The 12,129-nt window shown below is 45.9% G+C and overlaps 1 protein-coding gene across 1 annotated transcript in view; it reads right to left on the bottom strand.

The window, feature by feature from the left end:
* Positions 1-4,017: 4,017 nt before the first annotated feature.
* The window catches only part of DPP3 (dipeptidyl peptidase 3), a 180,465-nt gene continuing 172,353 nt past the window's right edge, over positions 4,018-12,129 (bottom strand). The window contains exons 16-17 of the mRNA XM_040409072.1: positions 7,646-7,808; positions 4,018-4,393 (exon numbers count right to left, since the gene is read on the bottom strand). Coding sequence (XP_040265006.1) covers positions 4,236-4,393; positions 7,646-7,808 — 321 coding nt within the window. The 3' untranslated portion in view covers positions 4,018-4,235. The remainder of the gene's footprint in view (positions 4,394-7,645; positions 7,809-12,129) is intronic.

Here is a 12,129-nt window from a genome sequence, read left to right as displayed (position 1 = left end):
GCCCTTACATCAGTTTACGACCACATGTGGGGTGTTTCTGTAAACCGCAGATTTAGGGTAATAAATATTGAGTTTTGTTTGGCTATTAACGCTCGATGTGTTAAAGAAAAAAATGGATTTTTGTGGAACACCTAAAGGGTTAACAAAGTTTGTAAAATCCATTTTAAGTAACTTGAGGAGTGTAGTTTCTACATTGGGGTCAATTATGGGGGGTATCCACTATGTAAGTCCCACAAAGTGACTTCAGACCTGAACTGGTCCTTAACCACCTCACGACCGCCTAACGCAGGCATGTGTCCTGCATGCGGTCGTTTTGTTCTTCCTTGACGCATCATCTCGCGAGACGCCCTGTGAACGCGCGCACACAGGAGCGCGCGTTCACAGGATCGGAAGGTAAACGAGGTGATCTACAGCCTGCCAGTGGCGATCATTCGCTGGCAGGCTGTAGATGCGATTTTTTTTAACCCCTGAAAGGTATATCAGATGCTGTTTTGTTAACAGCGTCTGATATACCTGCTACCTGGTCCTCTGGTGGTCCCTTTTGCTTGGATCGACCACCAGAGGACACAGGCAGCTCAGTAATAAGTAGCACCAAGCACCACACTACACTACACCCCCCGTCACTTATTAACCCCTTATCACCCCATATAGACTCCCTGATCACCCCCTGTCATTGATCACCCCCCTGTAAGGCTCCATTCAGACATCCGTATGTGTTTTGCGGATCTGCGGATCCGCAAAACACATACGGACGTCTGAATGGAGCCTTACAGGGGGGTGATCAATGACAGGGGGGTGATCACCCCATATAGACTCCCTGATCACCCCCCTGTCATTGATCACCCCCCTGTAAGGCTCTATTCAGACATCCGTATGTGTTTTGCGGATCCGCAACATAAAGTTAAATGTCAGATTTGCAAAATTAGGCCTGGTCAGGAAGGGGTAAAATGGCCCGGATGTGAAGTGGTTAAGTAACTAGCAGAAGGACCCGGCTTCGCACGGGTATATTTCATCTATTTCATTTAAGGTTTGTGTGCGTCGTTAGATAGACATTATCCACTATAACAGTGACATCTACAGTACCTTGCCCCGTTAACAGTGACCTCCAAAGAGGCCTGCCCCCTTAATAGTAACATCCATAGCGCCCTCCCCTTTAACAGTGACCTCCACAGAGGCCATCCCTTTATTAGTGACCTCCACAGTACCCCGTCTCGTTAACAGCGATTTCCACAATAACCTGCCCCCTTAACAGTGACTTCCACAGAGCTCCGTTCCCTTAAAATGTGACCTCCACAACACTCCACCCCCTTAACAATGACCTCTACAGCACCCCGCCCCTTAACACTGACCTCTATAGCGAACCACCCCTTTATTAGTGACCTCCACAGTACCCCATCTCCTAAACAGTGATTTCCACAACTCCCCATCCCCTTAAAGGGGTTATCCCACTTAGCAGTTTCATACTTACCTGCTGCCACCGCGCGTTCACTTCCTGGATTCTGGCTGGGGGCGGGCTTCATCTTGATTGAAGTCTTCTCCCGGCCGGGCCGCGCGCTGGACTGAACGCGCACGCTGCCGCGCATGCGCAATGTGACTTATTTCTGGCCAGTATAGTACAGAGCCGGCGTGCGCGTTCGCAGCTCTGTACTATTCTGGCCGGGAAGAAGTCACCGTCGCGCATGCGCGGCAGCGTGCGCGTTCAGGACAGCGAGTGGCCCGGCCGGGAGAAAAGAAGAAGTCTTCTGGGCAAGCGCGACCATCGGGATCTTGCGGAAGAGCGGTGGTCGTAACCAGGGGAGACCGAGTCACAACAATAAGGTAAGTGGGGATGAATTTTCTCCTAATCGGTGGGAATTTGTTAATAAAGTATATTTACAAAAATGATCACTGTCAAATCATTAACAGATTTAACAGTGATCATTATGATGGGATAACCCCTTTAACACAGAGCTGCACAGCAGCCTTCCCCTAGGGAGGCCAGAGGTCCGGTTTTAGGCCGGACAGTCCATCTTTCAGACTCCCTGTCCTCCATCCGGTGCAGGGGCTGGATGGACACAGGGATGTCATTTTGAACAGCTCACTCTCAGACAGCAGTACTGTGCTGTCTGAGCGTCAGCTGCAGGGAGAAAGTCACCCTACCTCCTACCCCTGCAGCTAACAGATGTTTATTTTTACCTTCATTTTTTCAATCCCCATTGGCTGTGGAGTTGGGGGGGAATGTCCTAACCAGGTAAGGGCTTGGCTTAACGGGACCTGGGGGTGGGGTTTTTAAGTCCATCTTTTAAGGGTGGCCAGAATGGTATTTGCGGACCATTCAATTATATCTCTGGGCATACCCCTGCATCGAGATATGGGCTCTACAAGAACTCGGAAGGTCTCCGGTGTAATCTGCCACTAAGGGGTTAACGGGAGATCCTTTAAAGCAGGCATCCTCAAACTGCGGCCCACCAGCTGTTGCAAAACTACAACTCCCACAATGCCCTGCTGTAGGCTGATACCTGTAGGCTGTTCGGGCATGCTGGGAGTTGTAGTTTTGCAACAGCTGGAGGGCCGCAGTTTGAGGATGCCTGCTTTAAAGTATTGTTGGTTGCAGTGTCTTTTTTCAGCAGATCCCACACATTATCAATCAGATTGAGATCTGGGAATTTGGAGGGCAAGTGAACTTTCCACATTCCTAAAACAATTTTCTCAGTGTTACTGTTGTCACAAAAATGTAAACTACCCATTAGAACAATGCCCAGAGCATCACAAGGATTTCATTAACTGTCCAACCACAAATGAATGTTACTTGTGGCCCAAAAACTGCTTAACATAAAGTTAAAAAGCTACTTACCTATTTAATGGTGCTCCTTTCCAGTGCTAAGGGCCCATCTCCACTGTGAACTAAACATGTGACATCCTGTTTGTCATGTTCACTGCTGCAGCCATTAAGTGGTCTCATCAGTAACGTGTCTCCAAGCGGCACATGACAGCTGAGGCAGTAAATGGCTGAAGTAGTGCATTTAATGATAAATTGGATATCACACATCCTGTCCACAGAGAAGTGTGGGGATGGGATCCACAGTGCAGGAACGGTGAATAGATAAAGGGCATTTAAAAAAAAAAAAATACTAAACACTTTAACCATAAATAAAATTGCGTTGCGGGTCCACAACCTGTGGCGCCATGGTGTATAAAAAGCTGCCACATTCTTATAAACATGGATAAGCCCTGTTCCAGGGTTTAGTGTCCATGCAGTGCCACCAAAGGGTAATGAAGCATTTCATACTTCTAACTATAATCAATATATGTAATAATGTAATGTGCAGGCTCCTACAGAGTGGAATGATCTTGTAGCCACTATCCACTGAATAGGGTACCCTCCTCTATTACCCACAAATTTCCAAATAAAGAATATATTAAGAACACAATCTAAAGTTATAAAACCATGTTTAATTATTCATTCTCCAAATTATCTCCAATCAGATTATCTTTGAGAAAAAGAAAAAAAGAAAAAAGCGGTTTCATTGATGGCCATATGTGATGACATTTCACTGTTCTTCCTGTGAACTCTACTAGGAAACAACTTTGCTTAGAATCATTGCTCTTTTTACCCGGTTCAAATGATTACTCATTCATTGGAAATTAAAGGGTAACTGTCAGATTTTCGTCAAAAAACCAATTTTACTGCTGCAGCAGCATTATGCAATCTTTAGTTTCTTCACATACCACTGTTTTCCCTTAGTTACGGCTGTTTAAACATTTAGAATATGAGGACCTTCTCAAGATGGCTCCTCTGCCAGTTCTCTGAGGCCAAAACTGCTTTCCCTCACTTCCCATACACACTTGCTGTAGCAAGCAACTCCCTGCCAGCCAATCGGATTGGATTACTGAGAGACACGCCTCCTCACTCTGAAGCCTAATGCAGGCATGCAGTGTGGAAGACCGCCCCTGTCTACTGTTTATACTAAAAGGAACACAGACAAGCCCTAGCAATGGTCTTTTAAAGGGAGCAGTGGAAAGAGAAAGAGGACATTAATTAAAGCTGTTATTATAAAGTAATTACAGATCTTTTGACAATCATTGACAGATTAACTCAGGTATACATGCCTAGCTCTAATAAACTAGCAAATAAATAAAAAATATGACAGTTACCCTTTAAGGACTTATTGCCCCAATATTTGCTGTGAATGTGCACAATAGTGCTTCATTTTCAGAGCACAGTCCTACAGTATTCTGACTGGTTTTCCTGCTATTCATCTGCTGTTCTGTTTTTCCCAATAGAAGGCATCTGCACAGCTCAGTTCCAGCATTTTCTTTTCCAGTTCCTCCTCATCATTGCAAAATCTTTTCAGCACAGAGAGTATAAGTCCAGTGGGACTGCTGTCATAATGCAGAACTTCCACATTATCCCCTGGAAAAACAAAACAAAACCATTATAAAGAGAACTCATGATCTATCATACCTGTATTGTGACCGCCTAACTGGTAAAATATGAATATTTAACTACAGACTGGTGCAGATTCACCAGAAAGGATTAGGTGTTTTAAAGTGTTTAATTGGTAACGGGGGTGATAATATAGAAAAGTCTATGTGTTATCCTCCGAAGCACTGAACACTACAGTATACAAAAGGAAGGATGGTGGAAATAAAAGCGGTGTCTTTTTCCTTATATTCACATTTTGAAAACTTTTTCTTAATTTAGCCTCCCTATGGAAACCATGCACTTCCGGACTGTATCTAAAAAATGTTGGGCTTGCTATGCATTGCTACATCATTATGTCAGTCTCCCCACAATTCCTCTGCCCAACACTGTGTGGTGCTGCTGGCTGCTGACTACTACTACTGCTGCTGCCTACGCCTACTACTACTACTGCCTACTACTACTACTACTACTACTACTGCTGCCTACTACTACTACTACTACTACTACTTACTACTACTACTACTGCTGCCACTACTACCACTACTACTACTACTACTGCTGCCTACTACTACTACTGCTGCCTACTACTACTACTACTGCTGCCTACTACTGCTGCCTACTACTACTACTACTACTACTACTACTACCTTGCAATAGCACATGTTTGAATGCAAAATGCTATTGCTGCTTGTAACAAACACACTAATAGCAGTGCATTTTCAAAAACTGGATTAGATGATATAAAATAGTATTATTTTCAGAAAACCTAACTTTGGAGCTATACTTAATTGCGTGAAAATCCTTTAAAGGAACTATAGCTTACAGAACCTATTGAAAAACTGCATTTGAGGAACTAAAAAAAAAAAAGAACTGACAAGCTTAGTATGTTACATTACAAGACCATAGTCTTGTGTGTAGGCTGCCTATATTGAAGATTCACAATGTGTGGTGTATGGTTAAGGCTCATTCAGATGACTGTATGAATGGGTCCACATCCATTCCGCAATTTTTTGGAACGGGTGCAGACCCATTCATTTCCATGGGTCCGCAAAAGATGCTGTCTGCATCCAAAGTTCTGTTCCACGGCCCCGCAAGAAAGATTGAGCATGTCCTATTTTTGTCAGATTGCGGATAAGAAAAGTAATTTCTATCATAATGCCGGCCATGTGCGGACCGCCAAAACACTACAGCCGTCTGTATAAGCCCGAAGCAGCTGAGAGGTGTCCCGGGGAGTAGAGTTTGTTTCTTTATTGTCATACTGCTGTGGAGGGTCTTTTTCAGTCCTTTCAACATTGGCAAAAGGAATTCTAGATCACGCAGAGTTGTTTCTATCAATACTTGCAGCTACGGTATCCATATGAGACTACAGTAAGGGCAGGAAGTCATCCTTGTTGTTCCAGGAAGATGCTACTCTTCACACAATAGCCTATGGGGGATGCAAGGCCAGTTTAATATTAGCCGTTTATCATCTATTATTAAATAAATATCATGGAAATATCTCAGATGAACAATGGTCTGATATACTGAAGGCTGTTCCATTAAGAGAAAGTGGGAGGCATTCTCAACTCTATGCTCTTAACAGCGTATATAAAACACTTCTGTTGTTTCGATCAGACACTCACTGTAGAGCTGCTTGCCACTGAACGAATTTTGGTATGGTATCCTGAAAGTAATAAATAAGGCATTTCCTATACAGTTAATCCGAGACCCAAAAGTGAGTGTTTTGGGTTATATGACAGAAGTACCATTGGGGGAACGTGGTAAAGTAGCAATTGGGAGACTGTTGTATGCGGCTTGCAAAATAATTGGCCTGCACTGGATTCAGGCCTTTTCCCCGACAACAGGGGAATTTTTATATATATTTTTTTTAACCAGATCATTTTTATTAAAAGGTTTTACATACAGCCAATTATTCAGATTAACCGTACATTATATGACAATAGCATATCAATACATTTAAGGGCTCTTTCACACTTGCGTTGTTCTTTTCCGGCATAGAGTTCCGTCGTCGGGGCTCTATGCCGGAAAAATCCTGATCAGGATTATCCCAATGCATTCTGAATGGAGAGAAATCCGTTCAGGATGCATCAGGATGTCTTCAGTTCAGGACTGGAACGTTTTCTGGCCGGAGAAAATACCACAGCATGCTGCGCTTTTTGCTCCGGCCAAAAATCCTGAACATTTGCCACAAGGCCGGATCCGGAATTAATGCCCAATGAAAGGCATTAATCCGGATCCGGCCTTAAGCTAAACGTTTTTTTTGGCTGGAGAAAATACCGCAGCATGCTGCGCTTTTTGCTCCGGCCAAAAATCCTGAACACTTGCCGCAAGGCCGGATCCGGAATTAATGCCCATTGAAAGGCATTAATCCGGATCCGGCCTTAAGCTAAACATCACGTCATTCATGCGCATGGGGCGCTCTGACGTCATTCTGGAGCGCCCCAGGAGCCGCACGGACGGTAAGTATACTGCTCCCCCGCTCCCCACTACTACTATGGCAACCAGGACTTTAATAGCGTCCTGGCTGCCATGGTAACACTGAACGCATTTTGAAGACGGATCAGTCTTCAAATGCTTTCAGTTCACTTGCGGTGTTACGGATCTGGCGGGCACTTCCGGCAAATGGAGTACACGACGGATCCGGACAACGCAAGTGTGAAAGAGCCCTAAATCAATCATACTTTATCCAAATCAGCACGTCAATAACACTGTATCAAATAAACCTTTATTAAATCTCCCAGTCCCCCCCCCCCCCCCCAACTCCCTCCCCACCTCCCCCTCTCTGTGTGGTCATCTCTCTTGATATGGACAAAAATGCTTCGACAACAGGGGAATTTATGGTGAAGTTGAATTCTGTGTCGATATTTGAGAACATTTCAGAAATGGAGAACGGTTTTTCCCTACTGTGTTCCTAATGAAATACAGTGTGGAATATACCTGTTAACTGTTTTATGGATGACGGTGTACTTTCTTTTCTACTACAATTTTTTTTGTCTCAGTGTGTGTGTGTAGGGGGAGGAGTTGAGTGAGAGAAACGATTGTTAGAATAGAGGGTTGCAGAGAGGGCTTTTGGCATCTTGGGGTTTTAATCTTGATCAGATTAAAAAAAGATTTGACTGGGGTCTCTCTGTAAAGAAATAAATACAAGACATCCACATAAAATATTCAACATTTATATATCTTACGACAGGTAAAAAGGTCACTGGCTTTCACTAGAACCTAATTGGTCAGTCTGCTCACCTGTCATTTGAGTGTTTATCTGTACAAACAACTTGCGCTCCTCTTTTCTCAGTATTACAATGTCACGCAGGGTGAGAAACTTGTAAGGTTCCTCATCAGTAACTTTAGAATAACCATCATACATTTCACGGGCACGGTCTACATCTGCTGTAGATTTATATACCTGAGAAAGAAGAGGGCATAGATGAGAACAAGTATATATAACGGAGAGGAAAAAAATAAAATAAATACACGAGAAATCTAGAAGCGGTCATGTCCTGATCAGACAGTACTGAGAAAATAAGATGAATTATAATTAGGGTTGAGCGAACTCGAACTGTAAAGTTCGGGTTCGTACCGAACTTTAGTTTTTTTTATACCCGGACCTGAACATTTTTCGTAAAAGTTGGGGTTCGGCGATTTAATGGCACTTCTCGAAAGGCTACAGGGCAGCCAATCAACAAGCGTTTAACTCGTGTGCCCTTAGAAGCCATCACAGCCATGCCTACTAATGGCATGGCTGTCATTGGCCAAGTGCAGCATGTGACCCAGCCTCTATATAAGCTGGAGTCACGTAGCGCCACACGTCACTCTGCTCTTACTAGTTGTAAGGATAGGATGCTGCTGCTGTGAGGGAGAGATTAGGAAAGACTCTGATATCTGCACATGGTGTGAAGTCAGCGATCTACAGCGTTTATTGTTTGGGGGTGCAATGCAACATTTTTGTACCCTGCCCTGAGACCGCTGAGACTGAAAAAAAAGTTTTAATCTGTCTGTTAGGTGGGCGTTGGCAGCCATTTTGTGCAACAGCAGTGCACCAGCACTGCATATGTGCCAGGGGAAGGAAAAATAATACCGTCTGTGAGTTCAGGGACCCAGGGGGTGACATATCCCCATTTTTTTCTGTAAAGTATTCCTGTGCTGCATTTCTGAGAGTGAAATATAATCACAGTTAAATCCATCTGTTCCAATGTGGGGTGACATATTTAAATTTTTTGTTGTAAAGTACCTCTGAGGCCTGCACTGCATATGTGACAGGCAGGCACATAAATTCAGCAAACCCATCTGTTCCATTGTAGCCGTGACATATCCACAATTTTTTATGTAAAAAACCCCTGTGCTTCATTTGTGAGAGTGAAATATAATCTCAGTTAAATCCATCTGTTTCATTTATGGTTAAAGAAACCCTTTTTTTTGCCAATAAAGTACCTTTTTACTCTTTACTGCATTTCTGACAGTCCAATAAAACCGCCAAATACTGCAGTTACATTTTTTGTTGCTAGAAAGTACATTTGCAGCCTGCACTGCTTCCTGGGCTGCAAATTCCCATTTTTGGGTGTAAAGTACCTCTGAGGCCTTCACATGTGACAGGCAGGCACATAAATTCAGCAAATCCATCTGTTCCATTGGAGGGGTGACATATCCACCATTTTTTTATGTAAAAAACCCCTGTGCTTTCATTGTGTGTGAGAAAAAAAACTTTTTTTGGACAATAAAGTACCTTTGCTGCCTGCACTGCATAGCAGACTGGGCAATAAGTTTAAAAAAATAGTCTGTTCCATTGTTGGGTGACATTAACCCATTTTGGCAGTCAAAAAAACCTGCTCTGCATTGTTTACAAGGAACTTAATTTTTTTAAAAATGTCTGTTACTTTGGTGGGTGACCGTAAAATATGAGGAGAGCGTCAAATAAGGGACGTGGCCCTGGTTGTGGTGCTGCTTGAGCTCCTGTTGCAGGGAGAGGATGTGGTCGATCTGTGCCAGATACAAGCCCAAGTGAAACACCTTCCTCAGGTGCGAGTAGGCGACAAACTTCAGCGTTATTTGGTAGGGCTGAAAGTGGCTCTACGAATGGTGAGGCAAGAACAAATACAGGAGATAGAAGATTGGGTGGCTGACAGTGGATCCAGTTCCTTCACATTGTCTCCCACCCAGTCCCCTGCTGAAAGATCAGAGTTGGCACCTGCAGCCCATGTCCATCAGTCTTTCACCTCACCCCCTTGCAAATCAGCCAAGCAGTCTGAGCCAAGTCATGCAGCAGTCTTCTGCTTTTTGACGACTCTGCTGGCAGGGTTTCCCAGGGCCATCCACATAGCCCTGCCCCAGAAGTGGAAGAGATTGAGTGCATCAATGCCTAACCACTTATGTTTCAGGATGAGTACATGGGAGGACCACCGCAGCACCTCTCGGATGATGCTGAAACACAGGTGCGGCTTTCTACAGTGTGCAAACCAACAAGTAGGGCAGGGGTAAAGACTGGGTGGAAGATGATGAGGAGGACTATGAGGTCCTCGACCCCACATGGAATCAAGGTCATGCGAGTGACCTGTGTAGTTCGGAGGAATAGGCAGTGGTCGCACAGAGCCACCAGCACAGCAGAAGAGGGAGCAGGGTGCAAAAATTGAGCAGCCGTCCCCTAGACAGTACGCCTGCTAGTGCCCACAGCAGCAAGGGACCGAGCACACCAAAGCCAGCTCCAAGGAGTTCCCTGGCGTGGCAGTTCTTCAGACAATGTGCTGACGACAAGACATGAGTGGTTTTCACACTGTGCAATCAGATCCTGAAGTGGAGGCATAAACGTTTTAAACCTGAGCACAACCTGCATGACCAGGCATCTAAGTGCAAAGCAAGAGTTGAAGTAGACACCTCAAAAACCAAGAAAGGTCTCTGGCTCCTCCTGCTTCCTCTTCTGCTGCAGTCTCGGCCTCTTCATCCACCTCTGGAGTGACAGTGGCACCTGCCACCCCCCAAACAGAGGATGTGGCAGCAACGCCACCACCTCGGTCACCAAGCATCTCCACAATATCCCATGGAATCCTTCAGCTGTCTATCTCCCAAATACTAGAGGGAAAGAGGAAGTACCCCCCTACCCACCCGTGATCCCTGGCCCTGAATGCCAGCATTTCCAAATTCCTGGCCTTTGAAATGCTGTCATTCCGTCTGGTGGACACGGACAGTTTTAAGAATCTGATGGCGGTGGCTGTCCCACAGTACGTTGTGCCCAGCCGCCACTACTTTTCCAGGCGAGCCATCCCTTCCCTGCACAACCATGTGGGGGACAAAATCAAGTGTGCACTGCGCAACGCCATCTGTGGCAAGGTCCACATAACTACAGATACATGAACCAGTAAGCACGGTCAGGGACGTTATATCTCCATAACAGCACACTGGGTAAATGCAGTGGCGGCTGGGCCTGAGGCGGATAGCAGTTTGGTGCATGTCCTTTCACCATCGAGGATTGCAGGGAGCTTCTCTTTGCTTCCTGTTGCTTCCTCCTCCTCCTGAGGTCAGCCTAACACCTTCACCACCAACTTCAGCACAGCAAGGGGGAAACGACAGCAGGCAGTTTTGAAACTTATCTGTTTGGGGGACAAACCCCACACCGCGCAGGAGCTGTGGAAGGGCATGGAACAACAGACTGATGAGTAGTTAGTGCCAGTAAGCCTCAAGCCCGGCCTGGTGGTGTGCGATAATGGGTGAAATCGCATAGCAGCTCTGGACCTAGCCGGTTTGATGCACATCCCTTACCTGGTGCATGTGCTGAATTTGGTGATGCAGAAATTCCTGAAAAATTGCCCCAATATGTCAGAGCTGCTGCAGAAAGTGTGGGCGTTCTCACTCTGCTGCTGCTCGCCTGTCAGCGCTACAGCGCAAGTTCGGCCTTCCCGCTCACCGCCTCATATGCGACATGCCCAGAAGGCGGAACTCCACCTTGCACATGCAGGCCAGACAGTGCGAGCAGCAGCAGTTTCAGCTGCAGCACGCACGGGTGAGTCGCTCTGTAGAACAGCACCACTTCACCACCAATGAGTGGGCCTCCATGCGAAACCTGTGTGCCTTGTTGCGCTGTTTCAAGTACTCCACCAACATGGCCAGTGCCGATGACGCTGTTCTCAGCGTTACTATCCCACTTCTATGCCTCCTTGAAAAAACGCTTCGGGTGATGATGGAAGAGGATGTGGCACAGGAGGAGGAGGAAGAGGGATCATTTACAAGAGTTTCAGGCCAGTCATTCACAAGTGGCTCCGAGGGTGGGTTCCTGCACCAACATAGGCCAGGTATACAATTGTCTAGCCAGGGCACAGTTCTGGAGGATGAAGAGGATGTGGAGATGGAGGAGAAGGAACAGTGTTCACAGCAGGGTGGCACCCAAACCAGCTCATGGGCATCACTGGTGCGTGGCTGGGGGGATACAGAGGACACAGACGATACACCTCCAACAGAGGACAGCTGTTCGTTGCCTCTGGGCAGCATGGCACACATGAGTGATTACATGATGCAGTGTCTCCGCAACGACCGCGAGTTGGCCCCATTCTAACTTGTACCGATTACTGGGTGGCCACGCTGCTGGATCCCTGTTACAAGGACAACGTATCATCTTTAATTCCGTCACTGGAGCGTGATCGCAGAGGAGGAGGAGGTCGCCAATGCAGCACCTCAGAAGGTAGGGTTAGCATGGCCGACATGTGGAAAAGCTTTGTTAGAACGCCACAACAACCAGCACC

This window comes from Bufo bufo, chromosome 10, assembly GCF_905171765.1.
Source record: "Bufo bufo chromosome 10, aBufBuf1.1, whole genome shotgun sequence".
Taxonomy (NCBI): Eukaryota; Metazoa; Chordata; class Amphibia; order Anura; family Bufonidae; genus Bufo; species Bufo bufo.
The sequence above is the reverse complement of the archived record's forward strand: the minus strand, read 5'-3'. Positions and strand labels throughout refer to the sequence as shown.